Raw genomic sequence first — 24888 nt, 5'->3', positions numbered from 1 at the left:
TTATTCATTCATTATGTACTATGCCTTTAAAGTTGGGTATTATTTAATATCTATGTGTAATAAATTGTTCTATTTTGTCTCTTGTATTTTGTGGGTGGAGCCTCAAGAGGCGGGCCACTCTGATGTCACAGCTGAAGGATCACCCTCAGCCTTTATTCCCTGAAGCTTAGAGTGGATCCTTCAGTGGTCTATTGACATTCATTTTGTGCATTTATCTGTAAATATTGGATTTTCTGGTTTATTGGCATTTTTGCTTTTGTTCTTATTGCTATTTAGATTTGGGACCTGACCATCTATGTCAGTCTTCTAGGCAACTCCTTTCTGTCTTTTTGCCCTTTTAGTTCTGTTTGATATTTTCAGAATAAATAGTTTCATTTATAAAGATTCTGCTAAAGTGTCATGGTTCTGTCTGATTGTGTTCTTCGTTCTCCATTCAAGTGTCTTTTTTGTGTAATTTCAGGTACAGTATGTTTCATGTTTATCATGTTGATTTTTTTAATACATTATTGTTTAGTATAGTTTCTGTATGTGGTCAAGTGTTCTGTTATGTCCCTTGTTTTGTCCTTTTCCCTTAAGAGGCTGGACCATTTGTCTGTCACACAATGGAACTGCCCCCAAACCTATAAAAGTTGGGAAGACCCACTGGTCAAATATGGTTCATTTGAATTGTGGTGTTGGTGAGTTCTTGTGAGTTATTGTGCTTTTGTGATTTCCTGTATTCTGTGGCCATTGTGCTATGTTTTTGACCATTCTTTCTAGTTTTATGTATTTTGCTGGGGATTGCCTCTACTGCTTTAGGCAACTCCTGTCTGTGCCATTTACACTCTTTGAATTTTTTTTTTAAGAAGAGCATTTTTGCAAAAATGAATACTTTCCTTTATAAAGATTCTTTGTTCATTTCCATTCTTTATATGGGGTTAAAGTTAGGTTTAGGGTAAGGGTTTTCCTACAGTTTTTGGGACTTTATACTTGGATATTCCCAAGATCATAACACGTTTCTCACAACATATTTTACAGTTCTTTTACATTGATTGGCATGTTTGTATATTTTATAGTTTGTTGGACATTATAATAGCGTGTTTAGAACTTTGGAACTCAGTTCCTTATTTGGGCCTAAGTAGGCTAAAGCCTTTATTTGGTGTCTGGAGTGAGAACAATTCTATGCTGGCTGGGAAGGTCTGGTCTGGATAGTGTAGGACTTAGAAGGCCTCACATCCTCTTCACTTTAGAAGTGCATTGAAATCTCAACAATTTTAAATCAGGGAAATATTATTTTCCTGAAAAATCAAAAAAAAAAAAAAATAGGAGACACTGAAATTAAAGTGGATGACATCTTATTTTTTAAGAGGGGGCTCTGCCGTTGTAATGGAGATGAACACAAATTCAGGCCCTGCCCCATAGGGTTATGAAGTTGCAGAAGCAATCCTATCAGCACCACCCACATCCCACAGTGGCCTAGATCCCAGTTCAGGGTTTGACAAGACTGAAACTAGTGACAAGAGTTCCCTGAAAATGATTCTGGGAAGTCAGTTGGAGTAATGGCAGGATTTACCATCAGGGTGACTTGGGTGCATACCCTGAGACCTAGCTCACAAAGCAGTCTTTGCATTTGTGAGAGAAAAAATACTTAACAGAAAAAGTTGACGTTTTTATTGAGAATATAGGCAACTGCAGCGATCCACTATCCATGTACTCCTACCCTACTTCAATCCCCACAATTATAAGCCTATCCAATCAGGCCTAAATTAAAAGCTTTAAAAAGAAAAATATGAGTCCCAGGTTGGTTGATATGTGCAGACTACGACCGGAGCTGGTATCTAAAAGTTCACCTTAAGGAGATGGTACACTTGATGTGCTACCATGCTGCAAAACAGAAAATAGATGGCATTTCAAAATGAGAGCCCAGTGGCGCAGCAAACAAAAAAATAAAGAAGCAGAAGCAAACAGGCAAAATATGTTATTTCTCTTGTAAATACAGTAGTTGAGACTAATAACAGCAACCTTGTAGATAGTCAGAAAAGGGATATTATTACCGCTTATCAAAAGAGAGTTGAATTCCTACAGATGTGAAGTTGCACTCATTAATTAGTTTGTTACATTCACTGCAATACACACGTAATATAAAGTTTTGGAATTTTATGTACTTCAGTTCCTGTGCCTCATTTATTACTGACATATATGATGCAGGGATGTGCAGTCAGGGGAGGCAGATGAGGCAGAGCCTCACCTGTCATCATGAAAAGTAAAAAAAAACTAATAATGATAAAATAAATTTGTCCACCAGTCTGTGCTATAAGTTTGTTTTCGGTATGATTCCAATAACTTTGATCATTTTTATAGTCAAAATTGCTGAATCGGCACATTTCCTGTTCACATAGAGGGGAAAAATGCAAGGTTTGGCAGAGACTGTGGACTGTGCTCTCCCTCACACACTGGATTCATGCATAAAATTGGTGTGTGCCTGCTGCTGTCTGTCTGTATGTTGGCAATTAAATGTTTGTAGATACATTTATTATACACCCTGATTTTCTAGTCTGGCTAATATCTTTACTGAATGTGTGTGACATATTTAGTCTTGCTGATCAGACACAAAGACACAAAACTGCAGTGAAAAGGCACAAGTTGAGGCACACAGTACCGTGGCGCACTGAAGGGGGCGCATGTGTGCCCAACAGGTGCTTGTTGCTGCTGACACAGAGGTGCCAATAAGTTAGCAATATCAGAAAGTCAATTGCACTGCAGTGGTCCATTTATTTTTATTTTTTGTTCCGACTAACTGCCAAAATGGAAGATTAAGATTTTTGAAACAAAAAGAAAATAAGGAGGACTTTTACAAGAAATTGACAGAGATTTTCATGGAGAAGGACAGGCACATGAACTTCAATTAAAAGTAAAGGTAAGACCATAAAAGGTATTCAGTTTAAAAAAAATTGGATCAGACTAAGAAAAAACAATCCAATATTTAAAAACTAAATTTTGACCTTAAATAAAATATTCTTTTCTTTTTCGTGTTATCCTTTTGTTGAACAGTCTGTATTAAATTGATTAAAGCATCAGAATTAAAAGCTTTTAAAAACAACTAAAAATTTCAATTAATGTCAAAACTTAAATCCTTTTTGTACACCACTCTATACTTTTAGTTGTAGTGAATAAGTGTGAATTTTGGAATTGCAATGGCAAATTTAGAACACATGGAGGATGCTGAGCAAACGCTCTCTTTTCGCTCTCTCTATAAATGTAACATTCTTTCTTAGCCAATATGTACTTTACCTAAGTTTGTGTAAAGAATGCTGATGAGATATGAAACACAACCAGTAATTAATGTGCATGCTGGCTGACAACTGAATAGTGAATAATCTACTCTTTTGTGTTCATATATTTGTAAATCTGACTCTGAAGGACTCAGTGCCTCACCAGCCATGAACCTCACCACACATCACTGATGTGATGTTCATAATTTATAAATATATGTGTGTGCCTAGAGGTTTAATGGAGGTGAGATGAGGAGGAGCCTTCAGAGCTTCAATACACTCTGGCCTGTGGGGGTCTTAATTCAGCCTTGCCTGGAGCACTGATTGACATAATACACAGAAAATGTTTCAGACTAAAGAGAGCTAACAGTCAAGTTGTTGGATAATATGAATAATATTCAGCAAAAAATGAAGGAGCCGCTCAAGTAAACAATTGGAGCACTATGAGCTTATGCTAGATAGAATCAAGAAACATTTTTAGAGCAGCTTTTACAAAATGTAGATTAGTATTGAAAAAACAAATTGAGAATGAAATGAATAAACTTGTGATCTGCTCTTTGTACTCTCATGGGACACACATTACTGCAGATTTAGAGCTCATTATATCTCACACAGAGGCAAATTCAGCAGCTTTTCACACATAAAATAAAAACATAAGAAGTTTAAGAAACAAAGAGGAGACCATCCAGTCCATCAAGGTTATTTAGTTAACTAACAGCTAAGTTGTCTCACCATCACATCCAAATGTTAATTGTCATTAAGGTTTCTATGTCAACTGCATCATTCGGCAGTTTATTCCAGATTCTCATAACCCTTGGTGTGATAATGAAATCATCTGAATCAAAGTAGGGGAGTGTGCATTTTGTTTAATTTGCCCATTTCTGCAGAAGCAAACATGGAAAGTTCATTCAGGAAACATTGTTCTAGATTGGTCAAAATATTAGTCTAAAGGTCTAAGGGCCTAAATGAGAATAAATTCATGCCAGACCATTGGGTGGTGGAGTGCGCAGACCTTTTTTCTTGCTTTCCTGCAGACCTTTCACAGGAAATTCCACCCGGCCCTAATAACATCACTTCTGGTTCCAGCGCTTCTGATGACGTCACTTCCGGTTCCGCTCATCCTGATGACGTCATTTCCGGTGTAGCACCTATGAAAGAAGAGCCTTCCGGATCCAGTCCTTTTGATGATGTCACGTCCAGGTCCGAACCTATGGAAGAGGACCCTTCTGCTTCTGCCCTGGATGACCTCTCTTCCTTTGCTGGCCTTTAAAACCACCATATTTACTCTAACTCATCAGTTTGTACTCCGTTCTGAGCACATCAGTTTATCCTTTTGCAGCCAGGAAATATTATACGGGTGGCTGCCCCAAACCTTTTTATGACTCTTGCGTCCGTTTTTTGTGACAGTGTTAACCTAAGCTTCAGGTTTCATGATTGGTCAATTACATTACATAGAATAATTCATCTCTTTAATGTTATGTTTTTCAGTGTCCTTCCAAAGGCCACAATAAGTAATATCCTTGCAAATCGCATTTAAACTGAGGAACTGTGGACCTTTTCATTGACATAAACTGGTCAACCAAATGTACAAAGTCATTGGATTATAGTGATTAGTGGGCCATGTCTAAAAGCTGTGCTACACAATACCATTGAAAAGACTGGACCATTCACACGTGTTCTTCAAGTGACAGCATGTGAATTATAAACGCTTCTCACTGCTTCGGCATGACATATGTAGGGGGTTTGCTGTAGACGGGGGATGGGCCTGTCACTTGCTGGAGTGAACACTCTTGTCCTGCTAATGGTGCTAATCAACAAAGGAATTGATAAGCAGTGCTGCTCTAGGGCATGAAACAATGATCATTTCAATATGACTATTTAGTACAATCAATTATGCTACCTTCACCTGTGAAGGTTTTCAAGTTATGATACTGTATATAAATTAGTAGTAATTCAAACGTAACTGGACTTGCTGTGTATTCTTGAAGATGTTGCACCACTCATCTGATTCACCATTCATCTTCTTTGGCTCAACAGTATTTCCATACTATAATATACTGAAGTGAAGAAGCCATGAGTGGTAAAATGTCATTAAGAATGCACAGGAAGTCCAGTTGCTTTTGACTTCCTACTAACAGATATACTCAATTTATGGCTCACAGTACTGCTATCTATATACAGTGTAGTCACCACCAAAACAGTTTTCACGTTTTATTTTTATACAACACTGAATCACTTGGATTTACTTTTTTTTAATTGATCAACAGAAAAAGACTCTTTAATGTCAAAGTCAAAACAGATTTCTGAAAAGTAGTCTTTACACAAAATAATTGATCTCATAAGTATTCACCCTCTTTAATATGACCCAACTAAATCATGACTGGTTCAGCCAATTGGCTTTAGACGTCACACAATTAGTTCATTGGAGATCACCAGTCTGAGGTTTCAGTTGATTGGAGCCTAAATGGACCTTTTTTGGCACGGTCAACTTTTGCTGGGTCAGTATGGTGGCCTGATCTACACAATGAAGACAAAAGAACAGTCCAAGCTATGGTAGGGGATTGAAATGCGCAGGTCAGTGGATGGAAACAAGAAAATGTCCAAGTCGCTAAATATTCCTTGGAGTCCAGTTAAATCAATCATTAAGACATGGAAAGAGTATGTTCCAACTGTAAATCTGCCTGAAGCAGGCCATTAACAAATACCGAGTAATCATGCAAGAAGAAGACTAGTGAGGGAGGTCACCAAGAGACATATGAGAACTCTAAAGGAGTTACAAGCTACAATGGAATGTGATTGTAGAGACTGTGCAGACAACAACTGTTGCCCAGGTGCTTTACCAGTCTCAATTTTATCGGAGAATGGCAAAAAGGAAGCCAATGTTTAAAAATGTGCACATAATGTCTTGGTTAGAGTTTGACAGAAAGTACATGGGAGTCTCTAAAGTCAACTAGAAGAAGGTTCTGTGGTTTTTTTGGCCATCAGACTAAATACCATATTTGAACACTGCACATTATCAAAACACGCCATCCTCATTGTGAAGTTGTGGTAACATCAGGCAGCGGGGATGCTTATCTGGAACAGGTCTCGGAAAGTCTGTGAGTGTAAGAGGGAAAATGAATGCAACAAAATATGGGGAAACCCTGATGGAAAATCTGATGCAATCTGTAAGGAACTTGCACCTTTGAAGAAGATTTGCTTTCCTGCAAGACAATGACCCCAAGGAGAAAGCCAAAGCTACACAGAAATGGCTTAAAAACAGCAAAGTTAATGTCCTGGGGTGGCCAAATCAGAGTCCAGATTTCAATACAATTGAGAATTTGCAGCTGGATTTGACAAAAGCTATTCACTCATGACCACCATAACACCTGACACAGCTTGAGCAGTTTTACAAAGAAGAATGGGGAAAAATGGCAGTGTGCAGATGTCCATCTATCCATCCCACTATATCCTAACTGCAGGGTCACAGGGGTCTGCTGAAGCCAATCCCAGCCAACACAGGGTGCAAGGCAGGAAACAAACCCTGGGCAGGGCGCCAGCCCACCGCAGGGTGCACACACACACACACACCAAGCACAATTTAGGATCGCCAATGCTCCTAACCTGCATGCCTTTGGACTGCGGGAGGAAACCCACGCAGACATGGGGAGAACATGCAAGCTCCACGCAGGGAGGACCCGGGAAGCGAACCCAGGTCTCCTAACTGCGAGGCAGCAGCGCTACCCACTGCGCCACCCCATGTGCAGATGTGCAAAGCGAATAGAGACCTGAGCTCACAGGCTCAAGGCTGTCATGGCTACCAAACAAGCAGGTAAATACTGACCTGAAGGGGGTGAATAAGTTTGAGATCTAATATTTTGTGTTATATATCTTCAATTAATTTATGCTTCTTTTCAAAGATCTGTATTTACTTTGACATTACTTTTTATGTTGACAATGTTGTGTAACAGCAATATGTGAAAACTTCCAAGGGGTGAATACTTTCTATAGACACTGCAAAAGTGATGTTGGAAGTGACTCAAAGTGTGCTAAATTCTTGCAGCACAGCTGCAAACTATACACACAGAATAATGAAGATAAGTATCATGTCACCACGAGCAGTCATGAACAACATGAACTATCACAAATGATGCACTTGGGTTTCCTTCTGCACAGTTTTCATGCCTCTCATGTACATCACTATAGTGCAGACTGACCCTGAGGAACTGATCTTTAACTCCATGTGAAGAAAATCCTTTGAGTAAATAGCAAAGTGTAAACTACACTTCTTGAAGAGTCGTGTTTGGCATTCATCAAGACACATCTACACAGCATCTGACGTCAGTTGTAATGGGCATGTCATAATGCAGTTTAAGTTGGCAAATTGTAACAGATGGGGTCCAGTCTGAATGCTCAGAGTGGACATCTGCATTGTACCCTCAAATGCAGAATTGCTTTGGTTTTCAGCATCTCTTAAAAATCTTTCTAATGAAGAGTGGAGTTGGAGCTGAGCTCATTCTGCTGGTTTTAATGAGGAGACATAAGGTATTCTAGCTCTGGATATGGAGGATCCTTACTGATGGCTTACAGTATTAGATGAAGAAAGAAAGAAAACAAAAGTCATTCTCACCTCATCAGAAATCTGGGAGCCAAAAGTCACCCACGTGCCTAGGAAAAAAAAAACACAGAGGAGCATTAGCACCTAAAAATAAGATGACAGACCACGTTCCGCTTCAGCAGCCTCTTAATAAACACGGCCATGCGCGTTGCTCGGAGGTTGCTTATTAACAAAGAACAGCAGCAGCCTATTACTGTGTCACTTCACACTTTGTGTCAAGCTAGGAATTTAATTACTGCGCCCTTCCGTTACCAGGGTACTCCAGGAACGGTTGCACACGCTGCGCTATGGCCGGTGCTGTCATTTAAAAAGCTTGGCGACACAGCAGATATGACAACTGAAATGAGCAGCTCAGTGTAAACAACAGTGAAATGACTGCCGTAAATTAAGAGGCTCGTTAGCCAAACTTGCAGTAAACAGGTTTCCGAAAGCTGTCAGCAACGGCTATAAAGACAACTGCACTGACCCGTAGGCAAGTGCTGATGAGAGCGGATTTATACTTCTTCTCTGAGTGTGTGGCTTGAAATTCTGCAGTTCTGCCTTTTTGTGGATATGTGAGATATATCTTGAAAGGTGATATTTCTCTGCATGTTCGTCTTTCTGGCTGGAGTTTTGAATATAAAAATGAGGCGTCCTCATACCCCACAAGCACACACAGAGGTAAGATCCCCACGAGGCATACTGGAAACAAGATGTTACCAAATATCAAACTATATGGAAGAGGGAGAAGTTTCAATCTGACAATCAAGAGGAATCTGACTATTTTTGGATCACACAGTTATGAATGTCACTCTTGCTATGACATTTTTGGCAAATCGGGGTGCTCTTATGCCTACATAGGGGTGGCATGCTGACATGGGTAATAATCCTGTGTATTTGAACCCTGGTTTAGTTATCGGCAGCAGTGCATATGTTCTTATAAATGCTTGGATGTTATGGTGGTGCACCACATAGAGCTGCTGCCTCAGAGCGTTTCGACTCATGTTGAATTTGCAGATGAGGTGCTGTCTGTGCGCAGTTGGCATCTTTATCTGTTTCCAACAAGGTTTCCTTGAAAATTCAAAAACATACTTTCAAGTTACAGGTGATTCTAAATGACCCCAGTGTGAAAGTGTTTGCTTGTAATGCAGTGAATTTCCACTCAATTAGATTTTAATTATCTTATGTAACATTTTTAAATCTGGCAGGAGACCAAAGTCTATCCGAAAGGAAGGAACCAGTCAGTTCATCAGAGAGCCCATTCATGTACATACCCACATTTAAATATTAGACCAATTAGGAAATGACAATTAACCTGCAACTCATGTGTTTGGGGATGTGTGAGGAACACCAGAATAGCTGGACAAAAAGCCCACAATAGACACAAGGACAATGACAGGTCAGAAGATTCACAACGGGATATTGAATCCATGACAGCAGAAGTAATAACCACTTCCACTCTCTTAATGAGTTTGCATTACTTTATTTTGTATTCTTGTGTCGTCTGTAACACACCTTCAAATGATAATATTAACAATAATGATACATTTTATTTATATAGCACCTTTCCCATATTGATCACTTGTGAAAGGTGCTATATAAAAAGAAGATTAATTCCCCAGTAGTTGGCACAGACTCTTATCTTCATCATTGCCCTGATCATACAGCATCCAAAAACTCTTTTCTCAAAAGTCCTGCTCCACATGCCAGACATCTGTTAAATTATTGTTACTTTTTTCCCCTAAAAGTCAACTATTTTAATTCTGTACTGCAGTTTGAAACTTAAATGCAAGTCAACAACTCGATCGACTGATTGCAGTTTCTGCTTTACATCAGTCCTGAAATAGCTAAGCTGAAGGCGGTTAAACTGATGCTCTGTGGCATTTGAACAAAAACAAGGAAATCTTTTTAAGGCTTCTGGATTGTGGCACAGTGGTTAATGATGTTTCCTCACAGCCCCTGGGATCTGGCTTCAATTACCACTATGTCACTCTATCTGTGTGGTCTTCATATGCTCTTCTTTTATTCAGGTGCTCCAGTTTCCCACCACTAACCTGGTTGATGGACTATCTGTTGGACAGACCATAGTTTGTGAGACTCAAGGACAGTATGCAACACTGGACCACCTCAAGGAACCGTCCTGTCTCCTTTTCTCTTCACACTGTACACATCAGACTATAAATATAAGACCAGGTCAGGTCACTGGCAGGAATTCTCAGATGGAGAACTTTGCTTCTTTGTGCAAAGAGAATTGTCTGCATCTTAACATCAGCAAAACCAAGGAACTATTGAATTTTGCCGTACCAAAGAGCAGTCACTATTCAAGAAGTGGATATAGAGGTGGTGCGCTCTGCAAATACTTGGGGGTCCACATCAATGACACACTGGATTGGTCTTGTAACACAGAACATCAATATAAGAAAGGGAAGAGCAGGCTCATTTTCCTTAGGAGGCTGTGTTCCTTTACTATGAGAAGTGACATCCTTCACATCTTTTACAACTCAATGATTTCCAGTGTGATTTTCTACATTGTGCTGTGTTGGGCTGGTAACATCACTTCAAGAAAGGCCCATTGAATCAACAGGCTAAATAAAAGGGCACGCTCAGTTATAGGACACAGTTTGGACCCCCTGGAGGTTGTGGTGAAGGAGAGGATACAAAACTGAGTGCCGTTGTGAACAATCTATATAACAATCATGTGAACTCAATCTAGGTCTTCCTGATACAGGTTCAGTGCCTTAAACTATCTTTGGTGTGGCTTGTCCACTTTCTTCTTTCTGGCAGTCCCAGTCCCAGTGAGACATTATGCAGGTGCATTGATGTGGTTATAAAGAAGGCCAAGTAGTGTTTCCCCTTGGGATTAATAAAGTATCTATCTATCTATCTATCTATCTATCTATCTATCTATCTATCTATCTATCTATCTATCCTGCATGTCATGCACATTTCACATTGGCCAAGGAGGTGGAGTGTGTGAGTCTGTACAGTGATGGGTGGGAATTGTTGATCCTGCAAATACAAGCCTCAGCTCTGGTCCTTGATTCAAGTTTTTGGAACTGTCAGTGTTTGTCTTGATTCTGCACATACAGTATTACATGGATCTTCTTAATCTATCTCAGCTTCTTCCCACATCCCAAAAACTGCACATCTAAGTTGTCCAGTGTGTGTTTCTGCTGAAGTGGTATCCCTTCCACGTTGGTTCCTATCTAATCATCAATATTGCCGAGTTCATCTCTAGCCCTGTGTGATTTTGACTCGGAGAGTAAAGCTTAGAAAATGGATGCCTGAATGAAGAAAATGGATGTTGTGTACATACAGTGGATTTAGAAGGTATTCAAACCCTTTTACTTTCTGCGCGCTTTATTGTGTTGCAGATTTCATTTTAAATGGAAAAAGTTGCCATTTTTTTCTCATCAATCTACACTCATTAACCCATAATGACAAAGTGAAAATATGTTTTCTCATATTTGCTCATTTATAAAAAATCAAAAAGTGAAATCTCTCAATTATGTAAATACTCAGATCATTTAATTTGCTGGTACATTCCAGTTTGTGCTAAGGTGCATTCTGTTTGCTTTAAATATCCTTGACATATTTAAAGAACTTTATTGAAGTTCACCTGTGGCAAACTAAATCGATTGGACATCATTTAGAAAGTCAAACACCTGTGTATGGAAGGTCCCACAATCCCCATTGCAAGTCAGGACAAAAAAACAAGCCATGAAGTCTAAGGAACTCTCTGTAGACCTCCTTGATAAAATTGTGCTGAAGCAAAGATCAGAGCAAAAAGCTCAAAACCATTTCTAAAATTCTGAGAGTTACCAGGAGCACAGTGGTCTCCATAATTGTGAAATGGAAGAAGTGTAGAACCAAGACTCTTTCTAGAGTTGGCCATTAGGCCAAACTAAGTAACCAGGCAAGAAAGGTCTTGCTCAGAGAGATGACCAAAAACACAAAAGGAATCTCTAAGAGAGCTTCAGAAGTCTTCTGCTGAGAAGGTAAAATCTGTTGGAAGGATGACCATTTCAGCAGTGCTTCATCAATTAGGTGTTTATTGGAGGTTGATAAACAGCATTTAAATGACTGAGACGTGAGGAAAAAAAGATCCTCGGGTTTGATGAGACAAAAAGTTAACTCTTTGAGTAGAACTCTGAGCACAATGCCTGGCAAAGACCAAGCCCTGCTCATCACTGGCTTAATAGCATCCCTATGGTGAAGCATGGTGGTGACAGCTTCATGCTATTGGAGTGCTTCTCAGCAGCTGGGACAAGCACAATAGACTGGTCAGATTTGAAGAAAGAAGATATGCAGCCCAATACAGAGAGGTCCTTGAAGAAAACCTGCTATTGAGTGCACACAACCTCAGATTGGGGCAACAATTCACCTTTCAGCATGTCAACAACCCAACACATGTGGCCAAGGCATCGTAGGAGTGGCTTCGTGACAAGGCTTGGAGTGTCCTAGAGTGGCTCAGACTTGAAACCTACAGAACATGTGAAATGTAATGGAGCTTGAGAAGATCTTCCTAGAAGAATGGAATAAACTGTTTAACTCCAGGTGTGCAGACGTTGGAGAGATTTAACCAAGAACACTTCCAGTTGTATTTGCTGACAAATGGGCCTCTGCAAAGTATTGAATTAAGGGTCTGAATACTAAAGAATGAGACATTTTAGTTTTTGATTTTTAATAAATTGGTAAACATTTCTGAAAACATGCTTTCACTTTGTCATTATGGGTTATTGAGTGTAGACGTAAGAAACGCTGGCAAATGTACTCATTTAAAGTAAAATCTACAACATAATAAAGTGCGAGTTCAAATCCAATGTATAATACATATGAAAACATAACAAATGTATACTGTCACATTCTTTGAAAAGAAATATGAAGCTAATTTTCTTCAGAATTAACAATGGTAGAGGTACTCTGTGGTGCATCTAAGTACAGTGCTGCCCTACTTTGCTGCCTTTTCTTGACAGAACACTCTTAAACTTACAAAAAACAATATATTTAGACCAAGGGTGTCACGTACCCCCAGCCCTGCTCAAGCACTACATTCCTTGCAAATTACCTTACATGGGTTGAAGACCCTGAGCTGAACAGCTGCTATGTGGGCTATTAGGGCGTCTCCAGTTATAGACTGCCAAGGAGCTTCTTCTGGGGTTCACACTTGGATTGCTCTTTGTGAGCCTCTGGCCTTAAGGCTTTTGTCAATGATGATCCTGCTGATGGAATGGCACACATGACGAAGAAGTCTCCCTAGGGTGCATAAGCATGTCTACCATGGTCCTTTGTGGGGATATTCATTGTGGCCTAGTGACTAAATTGTTGGATTGTATAACATAAGCATGTCAATTCAGTCTCAATCTGTGAACTTCAGCATGTTATCTAATCTACCAGCATTCCAGTTGTATTAAAATGGATATGGCTGTCCCGTGCCCTCATGGTTTATAAATCACTGTGGTTAAGAGTATCAGCTAAACACAGAATACAAGGCTCACTGTTACTACTGGAAAGCCAGGTATTCTAAAGAAGCAGCTGCTTTGTGTTCGGGGATCGAGTTACATGGCCCACCATTTTAAGCGTATTATCATGAGAACAAGGGATCAAGAAAAAGAATGAAAAGGCTTAAACATTAAGAAAGATGCTTTAAAAACTCTAAGACCAAGAAATGGCACAATTTCCAGTTGCAGGTATTTCCTAAAAACTGCTACATAATTGTTTGTTGTCTTAGGCATCTAAACAATTATAGTGGGTGGAAAAGTGCTGACTTCTGAGGACACGTGGGTAGAATTTTAACAGGAAGAATGGAGGCTAAATGAGATCAGTAGAAAAGCTGAAGACTGTGACTTTTTCAAATCTTCATCATGGGAAGATGGTTTTAGCAATGGGAGGTTAACCCCGATGAATGCATCGCTCCAGATTTGTGCTACACACTCATAAGGCATAAGACTTTAAACCTCAATTCAGCCCCACTTTGGGCTGCCTGTTTGACCCTAAAAAAATGTTTGTGGAAAATGTATTATGCCATAGCCATGCACTTGTGAATTATTTTGTCACAGTGTTCATTAAAGGAAGTTTGCTATACAAAATAAATTTTATTTGCATGCTTTTTAGACATTGCTGCCTCTTTTAAATAATGTAAAAGAACACATTAGAGGTACACTGGACCACCTTCTACCAGCCTCCTTGCTACGGACGAGACACTGAGTTGGACATCATGACAGGCTATAGAGTGCAGGACCCCAAGGACTAAAGGTCAGATGTTTCCGCCCCAGTCAGCAGGCAGTGAAGGCCATCACTCTCATGCTATTAGGATGTTGTTTATCTCATCGATTATAGAACAAGACAGTTTATTAAGGGCTGGAAATCATTAACCTTTTGACATCCAACCACAGGAAATCCCAGGGTGCAGGACAGAGGATACTTGGTTTGCAAAACTTGTGTCAACTTGAATGACCCAGTACAAGATTTAGTACTGCATGTGATTTTCATTTATTTATGAACATGAGGCCGTCAGCTCTATAAGTGGTTCTATATTTAGGCAATTCGCAAGTGACTGATGATGTATACACTAAACACTGAATTTTGTTGCTGACTTGCACAGATGAAGGTGGCATACTGATACGTATTATGGACTCACAGCTCTGGAGATCAGGGTTCAAACTTATGTAGGATACCTGTGTATCCGACCTGCATATGGAGAAGATAAAAGCTGGAGCAGTGACAGCAACTCAGCTGGGAGAGAGAGAGGGACTGAGAGTGATAAGAAAAAAGAATGAAGGAAGGAGTGGGAAGGAGTGAGAGGAGAGGAGTGACTGCAAGAGGAAGTGAAAGTTAGAGGGAGTGAGAGGAAGACAGAGGAGAAAGGGGAGTGACAGCATTAGTGTCATAGAGAGAAGGAGTGAGAGTAAGAGGGAAGGACAATGAGAGGAAAGGGAAGTGAAAGCATTAGAGAGAGTGAGACGGACTGAGAGCAAAAGAATGAGAGTGACAGGATGAGAGAATGCAGCAGCATTCTTCTTGACAAATTCTAGTGGGGTCTCTGGCAGAGCCAGAGGTGGATCTTATGCTGAGTGATTATTATTTGTGTTGTTATTGTGGTTGTTTTGCGGCTTTGAGGTTTGTCCTACCTTTCTACATACTTTTCCAAACACTAAACCTGGGCCATTCTTGGAGCTAATGCTACATGCTCAACACAATTTGACCCTTGCTTTACACATCTGTGTATGTTTTTCTGGAAACTCTGGAGTTTAGTTTCCTTCAACATCAAGGGATTTAGGCCTACATCCCATCTCAAGTAGTGTCTGTGTGGAGTTTGCATGTTCTCTTAGACCTCAAAGTCGCTGGATTGGTCCTTACCGCTGCCTCACCATGTATCTCTGAGCAAATTATGTAACTTGCCTGTTCTCAATTTTTAGAACTACATATAAACAATTTGATATCTCACACTGACCTTCCATGCATTTTAGGATATCTGAAATGCATCGTGAGATGTCTTGAACTCTTTCTTAAAATGTCCTTGTTCTTTCAAAGGGACTTACTGTTTAGTTGAGATGTCTTGAAATGTATTTCAGATATTCTAAAATGCCTACACACTTATTTTAAGGTATCTCTAAATGTTTTGGAGATATCTCAACATGCACAAGAAATTTCAAGATACCTTGAATTACATTTGAGATACAGTATCTTAAAATGAAACATTGTGTAATTTCGTATCATTTTAATACAAAGTAAAATTTAGAAATATCTCAAAACAAATTTCAGATAAATTAAAATGCAACATACTCTTTGAGATATATGCAACTCATTTACAGACATCTAATAATATGTTCCTTTACATTTTAAGATAGCGGCAATACATTTTGAGATATCTTGTACGCATTTCAAGATATCTCAAAATAACTGCATGTATGGCAAAATGGCAAGCCAAATTAAAATTTGGAAAAATCTGGAAATGCATTTTATATATCTCAAATTGAATTACAGACATCTGTAAAGGAATTTATTCTGAGATATGTTAAAACGAGTTTCAGACTTCTAAAAAAGTAAATTGCATTTTAAGACTTCTGAAATTCATTTTGAGATACCTCTTAAGTGTTAATGTGCCTTGCATACCGGCTTGCCATAATCATAAAATGCATTACAGATGTCTATTTGAGATGTCTAAAATGCATTTCCAGATATCTTAAAATGCATTTTTAGACGTTTCTAAATGGTAATTCAGATCATATCTGAAATACATTTTAAAATATATAAATATAAATAATATCCAGACCATTTTGAGATATCTGAAATGCATGAGATACCAAAAGATAACTTCCTGATCATTTTGAGATGTCTGAAAATAGACAGAAAATAGGCAATTTTATAGGAAGTCATTTTGACATATCTTGAATTACATTTCAGATATCTCTAAATACCTACACATTAAAACACAAGATGGCGCTATACCAGCACCATACCAGCGCTTAAGCTGAAACACAGACTCTGACAACATGTTTTAAAAAGACCAAGAAGTTGTTTTTATTTCTTCGTTTTTGTACAGTGCCTATCAATCAAAACACAGGCAAATAAATATACTAGTAATTACAATTCTCACCTCTACCTCCCAACTCCAGCTCCCTTGCTGAGTCTCCAACAGTCTTTTAAATAGTACTCCTTCCCGACTTGCTAGCACTTCTGGGTCTAATGAAGAACTGTCTTTTCTTCAGCCCGGAAGGTCCTCATGACCACCTCGTACTTCCGAGCTACATGGAAAGGATGAGTCCCCAGTTCCTTCGACAGCTCCCCCTGGCGGCACCTATGGCAACCAACAGGGCTGATAAACCAAACTCCAAGTCCCAGGATACCCTGCAGGAATCTGGGGCGCCACTACACTCCAGGGGAGCTGCCATCTAGCGTTTTAGGGGAGGCACTGTCCTGGAAAAGGTACCTTCCCCCATCCTTCCATTCCAGGAGTATCCTGGCTGTCCATCACAACATATATTTTAAGATCAATCTCACAGATCTCAATCTGCACAAAATAATTTCAAGATTTCTTTCATTTATCTTCAAATGCATTTGAAATATCTTCAAATGAAAAGTGTGTCATTTCAAGATATCTTGAAATCCATTTGATGTATAAATGTTGAAACATTTATGGTTTAGATATCTAACATTAATTTTAATATATCTTAAATATTTTCAGATATCTGTAACTCATTTTAAGGTATGATAAATGCATTTCTGAATATCTTAAATTAAATGTTAATCCGGCTTCCATCCACCTCTTAATCTTTCCCCCTTTCACCTTTTTAGGTTAATTAGTAATTATGTTTTTTTGGTTTCAGTTTATGGTGCCACAAAAAGATGCACGTTATAGCATGTGAAGAGGAGGACTTTTATCGAAGTTCAGGGGTAGAAGACGGTAATTGGCTGTACACTGCGACAAAACTCACTCTTACATTTAAGATTGACTCTCTTTGTTTGAAGGAAAGTTACGTAGCTGTGTTGATTTGACCTCGATTCCCTGCACGTTCATGAGTAGTAAAGAGCAAACAGCCTCTAAAATACCATCGACATCTGGCGAGACTAAAGCAAATGTGCAAAGCAAAATGCTCCATGGACGTTTTACATTTTATCGCTAAATCAGATTCTGACTTTTCGGACTCAGAGTTTGATCAAAGTGTTCTGGAGATGAATATTGAAAACAAAAGTGAAGTACCAGCATGAGCCTTTTGGTCCCCAACTGATCGTAGTGCTGAACACGTTTGCCTAGCTGATACAACTACAGCAGCGTTCGCCTAGGAGCACCACCACTTATGATGACAAGAGGTACAAACCATATTGTGTCACACTGCGACTGCCACCATTGCTCATCTGCTGTGTGAAGATAGAGAGGTAGCCGGCCAGCCGTACATTCCTGCTGACCATCGAGCCACCCCTGCATAGGCACCAATAGCAGCCACAGCACGTAGCAACAGACGTTTTATGTTGATTTATGTGTGAAACTAGTGCATTGTGTGCTTTTCAGAAAACTGAGTTATTTGGAAAAAATATTCAGCCGTCAAAGAGTTAATTTGCTAAGGGCCATGAGAAGCAGTCTACTCATGCAGCAGCAACAACAACAGCAACGATTTATGTCTTGTATAGCCCAAAATTACACAAGGAATGTCCCAATAGGCTTTAACAGGCCCTGTTTTTTGACATACCCCCATCCTTAATTCTCTAAGAAGACAAGAACAAACTCCCAAAAAAGCCTTGTAGAATAAAAAAAAATTAAAGAACTCTTCAGAAGGGCAATTCAGAGAGAAAACCTCCTCCATATAGGTTGAACGAGCAATACGTGTCAAATACAATAAACAAAACAGAACACAAGCAATACTTTTCAAAGAGCTAGATGGCCAATCTATCATGGCCACCTCAGAAATACAATACAACAGTATAAACTACTTTGTTCTTGAGCAGCACACATCACCAAGAGCAGGCGCAGAGCACGACAATATCTCTCAAGGCAAGAGTAGATTATATCACTTAATAAATTTAGAACTAACACAATAAGGGAACAGATTTGTTAAAACACATTAAAAACAAAATACAAATTAATTAACATAGAGTAAGTGAAAAGCAACATCTGTCCATCAGCTAATTGTACAACTAAGGCCAGACTGTAGAACAGATGTCAGACATACCAGACACAGCAATAGCAATAAGTAACAATAGGTGTGAGACAAGAACAAGTCCTGATTGGGATGCCAGTCCAGCATGGGACACGTCAAGAGACATGGCCCTCAATTTGAAGCATTTCTTTGAAAATGCACAATAGCAAGTGGAGAATATGCAGACTTTACACTGAAAACTCCCAGACTGGAACCACTTGATGGTGCAGGTTCTTGTAAGCAGGTTCCTGCAGCAGCATCAAAATTCAAAGCCTGTGTGAGTGCAATTGTTCAATTAATAGGCACACACCATACTGTACATGTTAGCATAACAAGTGCTAACCAAGTAATAAGCAGCTAGAAATGTAAAATGTTTGGTCACATTGGGACACTTGTGTCTATAGGTGTATTGTAAGATGAACTCTCCTACTTAAACACATTGGTTTGGATATGTGCAGAGGAGAGATGCTGGGTATATTGGGAAAAGGATGTTAAAGATGGAGCTGCCAGGTTAAGAGGAAAAGAGGAAGGCCTAAGAGAAGGTTTATGGATGTGGTGAGGGAGGACATGCAGGTGATGGGTGTAACAGAAGACAGGACGATATGGAAGATGATCTGCTGTGGCAATCTCTAACAGGAGCAGCTGAAAGAAGAAGACGAAGATTGTAAATCTTGTATCTGGCATTCCATTGTATGAATGAACCACTTCAGTACCCTCTGCAGAGGAATCCCTAAAAAAGACAAGCCTGCCATAGTTGTTGTCATTTTTCAGCTGGGGTTCAAAGTCTTGTTTCATGTGTGACGATGCGGGTTTCACTCCATGCTCCCATCTTGCTTCTGGGAGCCCTCGAACCCGACACTATCAGTAATGTCACTGATGAGCTGTACCATGAGGCTCAAGCAATGGAGGAAGGGGATGGTGCAAAAGTGCCAAGTGCTTTTATTAAAACAACAACAAACAAAAAAAAGTGTTCAAAATAAAGTGCAGTGCTTCGAAATAAGTCCTTAAATAAATAATCAATAAAAAAGGTGGAGGTTAAAATCCATTAGAAAAAAAAACATCCTTTAAAAAACAATGAGGTTAAAATAATGGCTGGAAACATTCTCTTTAAAAACACAAAGCACGGTGCCTTCTTTTACTGATGACTCTCCTGCTTCTCCCATCCAGGCTATGCAATAGGGGAGCTCCCCTACCTGCAGCTGACCTTCTCTATGCCTTCTTCTGCTGGTTCATTCGCCTCGCCGATCCCTGGCTCCGGTAGGTTTCACTAAACCACAACTTGGGCTCCCCAGCGACCGAAACGCTCACGCTGGGGCTTTCATGTCCCAAGTCCTGACTCCCGTTGCCTTCCACGGCCTTTCACGGTGATCCATCCTTCTTCCGATCACTCTCACTCTTCATAAAATGCTCAGCGACCACAATCGACTGCTCTTCGGGTGCCGGCCAAACACCTAGGCTCTCACTAAGCAGTCCTCGAGACTGCGCTTGCTCGTTTGCTCTCTCCTGCACCGGCTTTTCTCTCCCTGCTTCCTGCCTTCTTCTTCTCCTCCAACCTCTGTCAGTTTTTTCTTCTTTTACCCCTTTTTAACTGCATTGTGCTTCTATTTATCACGGGGATGTGGCTCAGATGTGGCAATTAGCAGCTCCCAGCGCCAATTATGGATACAGTCGACTCCTTAACTGTACACTTAAACGAGGACCGCCCGTATCACAAATTCTCCCGGGAACTGCTTTCGACCACACATACCACGACCTTCTCTAAGCCACGAGTGCGGCGATTATTTACTTAAAAAGTGGCCCAGTTGACTTGAGCTGTGGACCTGGTACACCACATCATGTCTTTTTATTCATTTTTGTGCCATTTATTTACCTTACAGCAATGTTGCTTTTGTTGATTATGTGCATTATTCTTTGTTTTTGATGTTATCTATTAGTTGTCTTTGTTATGTTTCATGTGCATTTCAGGTGGTCCTCCAAGAGGCAGAGCCAATAAATCCCAAGTAACAGCCCTCCACCCTATAAATATAGCAGATCTTCCACAGTCCATGGCGGTTCATTTCAAATTTGCCTGAGAGTGGAGAGTTTGTTCATAATTTTGACCTTCATGCTCTGTGTTTGACTATGCTCCTGGATTTGTGCATTTGGACTTGTTGGGACTGGATTGCTTTAATGTTTTTGGACAATTCCTTGGTTTTCTTGTGCTCTGTGGAGCTTCTATGTTTTTGAAGAGCATTTTCAGAATAATCCTATTACTGTATTTCATAAAGATCTAGCCAGGGTTTGATGGCGATATACCTATCTTGATGGCAATTTTTAAAGTGCATTTGGAACTTTTTGTTGCTTTTGGGACTCTCAAAATTCACGACAGTTGCATGATTACAATTCTAGTGTGACAAAAGCTAGCTGTCCTTGTAAGAATAGTGAGCTACCTTAAAGAACAAGGAAATCATCGTTAATCCAATCACCATGTAGCAATGTAACAATAATGTCTCCATGTTTTAAGGTTTAAATGTATGAATAATAAACCACCAATGAGAAGTAAGCACAGAAAAGGGAAGATTTAAAAGAAAGAACTAAAGAAAAAAGCATTTTTGTAATATAGCATTTGGTATATAAATAGTTGCTTTTGGGTTATGTCAAATGTGTTCTGAGATTTTTCTGGTATGGTAAACAGTAGTTTCGAGGTAAACTGGCTGATTTTTACAGAGTGCAATATGATATTATATTTAATTGTATATACCTGGGAGGGTCAATAGGCTTTTGGCCAGACCGGGGAGGATCCAGTTGTAATTGCCCATGTTGGAACAAATGACATACATAAGGGAAGTCTGTTCATTCTATGATTCAAATTTGATAGATAGATAGACAGATAGATAGATAGATAGATAGATAGATAGATAGATAGATAGATAGATAGATAGATAGATAGATAGATAGATAGATAGATACCTTATTAATCCCAAGGGGAAATTCACACAATCCAGCAGCAGTACACTGACACAAAGAAACATTATTAAATTAAATAGTAATAGAAATGAAAATATAAATAAAATGAAAAAAAATAAAAAAATAAAATGAATGTTAGCATTTACTCCCCCGGGTGGAATTGAAGAGTCGCATAGTGTGGGGGAGGAACGATCTCCTCAGTCTGTCAGTGGAGCAGGACAGTGACAAAAGTCTGTCACTGAAGCTACTCCTCTGTCTGGAGATGACACTGTTCAGTGGATGCAGTGGATTCTTCATGATTGACAGGAGTTTGCTTAATGCCCGTCGCTCTGCCACAGATGTTAAACTGTCCAACTTTACTCCTACAATAGAGCCTGCCTTCTTAACAAGTTTGTCCAGGCGTGAGGCGTCTTTCATCTTCATGCTGCCACCCCAGCACACCACCGCGTAGAAGAGGGCACTCGCCACAACCGTCTGGTAGAACATCTGCAGCATCTTACTGCAGATGTTGAAGGATGCCAACCTTCTCAGAAAGTATAGTCTGCTCTGACCTTTCTTACACAGAGCATCAGTATTGGCAGTCCAGTCCAATTTGTCATCTAGCTGCACTCACAGATATTTATAGGTCTGCACCCTCTGCACACAGTCACCTCTGATGATCACAGGGTTCATGAGGGGCCTGGGCCTCCTAAAATCCACCACCAGCTCCTTGGTCTTGCTGGTGTTAAGGTGTAAGTGGTTTGAGTTAATTTAATGAGATAAGTACCAGGCTGAGGAGAAGAACTGACAAGGTAGTCTTCTCTGACGTTCTGCCTGTGCCACATGCCAGTCCAGATAAGACTACGGAGATTAGAAGACTTAACTTGTGGCTCAATTCTTGGTGTAGGGTAGATAGGTATAGGTTTATAGGGCATTGGGACTCCTTTTGAAACAGATGGGACCTGTTCCAGTGCGATGGGTTGCATCTGAACCAGAGGGGCATTAATGTGTTGGGCAGGCGTATAAATAGTTTAATCGAGGATTGTTTAAATTGGGGAGAGGGGTGCAGGGAGATTAGGACAGGCCAGGTTGAGAACTGTACATGAAAGAACAAACAATAGTATAAAAATGAAAGTGCACAGTAATGGAAATTCTAACCCAGCGTTTAAATGCAAAGGTAAAAGAAGTAACACATTAATGCTAGAAGTATCAAAAATAAGTGAGTGAGTTGGAGTTTATGTAACGGAACATAATTATGATATCATAGCAATAACAGATGCTAAAAATAAATAAAAATAAAAGATGGGGATGTGTATAAAACAGAGGGTCTACACATTTTTTAGGAAGGACTGACAGAACAGAAAAGAAAAGGAGATGAGGTTAATGTTTATGTCTAAAAGAATTTAAACACAAGTCCTTTTCAGTTTGATGACCAGCCCCATCTTAGTGAGAACATCTGCCTTAAAAAAGCATTGGGGAAAGAGGTCTTATTTTGGGAGTGTATTATAGACCACCCAATGCAGACAGAAATTTCAAAGGACATCTATTTAGTAAAAATTAAAATGCAAGTTTACAGAGGAATATTATTTCATGGGGGACTTTAACTACCTGAATGTTAACTGGGATAGCCTTGCAAATAGCAAAGTACAAATGCAGGAGCTTTTAGAAGTAGTCAGTGACTGATTTTTTACACAGTATGTTAAAGCATCAACGCAGGATGAAGCCTGTCTAGATTTAGTATTTTGTAAAAATCAGGATAGAATTGAGGGTGTAGAGGTGATTGAACAACTAGGGTCAAGTGACCATATTATAATACAGTTCTCAATGTTTTGTGAAGAGGGAGTAGCTAAGACTAAAACTACAGCGGAACCACAGGTCACGACCGTAATTTGTTCCAAAACTCTGGTTGCAACCCGATTTGGTCGTGACCCGAAGTAATTTCCCCTGTATTACTGTATGTAAATACAATTAATCCATTCCAGACTGTATGAGCTGTATGTAAATATAGATTTTTAAGCAGAAAAATAGTTAATTATACCATAGAATGCACAGTGTAATAGTAAACTAAATGTAAAAACATTGAATAACACTGAGAAAACCTTGAACAGAGAAAACTAACATTGCAAGAGTTCACGCTACAGCCTTAAAAACTGCTCGCTGTAAACACTTTTTTAATGAGTTTTAAGCACAGGAAAAAAAATGAACATTTGAAAAATCCGTAATTTATACAAAAACTAACTATAAACAACCAAGAAAACGAACCTTGCATGAGTCGAGTTCTGGCATGAAGGAAGTGGGGAGGAACTGCGTGAAGAGGAGATTCCAGTTTTGAGGTAAAGTCCCTCTGCGCAATGCACGTCTGACTGAGAACAATGTACTGCACAGGGAGAGACTGGACACATGCGGAAATCACCGGCGCATACAAACTGGAAGGGAAACTGGCTTGTTCGTCATCCGAGTATGTGATCGTGAACAGATGCAAAAGTTTGGCAAACTTTTTGATCGTAACCCGATTTGGTTCCACGGTATTAAGTTTAACTTTGGTAGGGCAAATTTTGAAGAGATGCAGCAAAGTCTAAGAAGGATAGACCAGGATAAGCTTTTATGAGTGGAGACAGTTGAGGAGCATTGGAACAGGTTTAAAAATGGTTTACATTTAATGCAGGACAGGTACATACCTAAATTTGGAATTAATAGGACATTTTTTAAAATCTCTGTGGTGGTTCAATAAAGAGTTGAAAAGAGAGCTGCAAAGTAAAAGCAGCTGCATACGGTTTATAAGATTAATAGCACCAGTGTGAGTTGTAGGGACTTTGAGAACATGAAGGCAACCATTAACAAGGATAATAGGGACGCTAAAAGGCAGTTGGAGAGGAATAGTGCAGATAAGGCAAAAGATGACCCAAAGAGAGTCTTTCAATATTTTAGTAGTAAAAGAACAGTCAAGGAGGAGGTGAAATGCATCAGAAATAGTAAAGGTGAATTAAAAGATAAAGACAAGTGAAATAGCAGATGCTCTAAACTTGCATTTTTCTGAGGTTTTCACATGTAATGAAGAGGATGACAAATCAGTGATAAAAGGAACTATTAAGGTGGTTCTGAGTGATTTGGAAATTAGAGGCAGACATACTGCTCAGATTATATAGTGTGGAAGCTGGCCCAGACACAGACAGGCGGACACATTCATCTCATCCACAATCACGTTTATTTACAATATTAAGTTCACAAGTGCACCACAAAACCCCCAAAAGTCCTCAAAGTCCTGGCCACAACAATGCCTTTCTTCCACTTCAGGCCGCCTCCTTGCCTCCTCCAGCAAGCTCAGTCCTCTCTGCTCCCGACTCTCGCCCTGAATGAAGGGAGGCGGCCCCTTTTATTATCACCTGGATGTGCTCCAGGTGGGCTCCGGCAATCACCTGCCGACATGCCCCTGTGAGGCGGAAGTGCCGTCTGCATCCCCGGAAACACTCCGGGTGTCCCTGCTCTTCTTCCCCCCAGC

General features: G+C 39.7%; 1 protein-coding gene across 2 annotated transcripts in view; it reads right to left on the bottom strand.

Moving 5' to 3' along the window:
* The window catches only part of LOC120525098 (voltage-gated potassium channel subunit beta-3-like), a 242011-nt gene that overhangs the window by 61454 nt on the left and 155669 nt on the right, over window positions 1–24888 (bottom strand). For both annotated transcript variants that reach the window (XM_039747100.1, XM_039747101.1), the window contains exon 3: window positions 7861–7898. In XM_039747100.1, the coding sequence (XP_039603034.1) occupies window positions 7861–7898 (38 nt within the window). The remainder of the gene's footprint in view (window positions 1–7860; window positions 7899–24888) is intronic.

This window comes from Polypterus senegalus, chromosome 3 (genome assembly GCF_016835505.1).
Source record: "Polypterus senegalus isolate Bchr_013 chromosome 3, ASM1683550v1, whole genome shotgun sequence".
NCBI classification, from domain to species: domain Eukaryota; kingdom Metazoa; phylum Chordata; class Cladistia; order Polypteriformes; family Polypteridae; genus Polypterus; species Polypterus senegalus.
The sequence above is the reverse complement of the archived record's forward strand: the minus strand, read 5'-3'. Positions and strand labels throughout refer to the sequence as shown.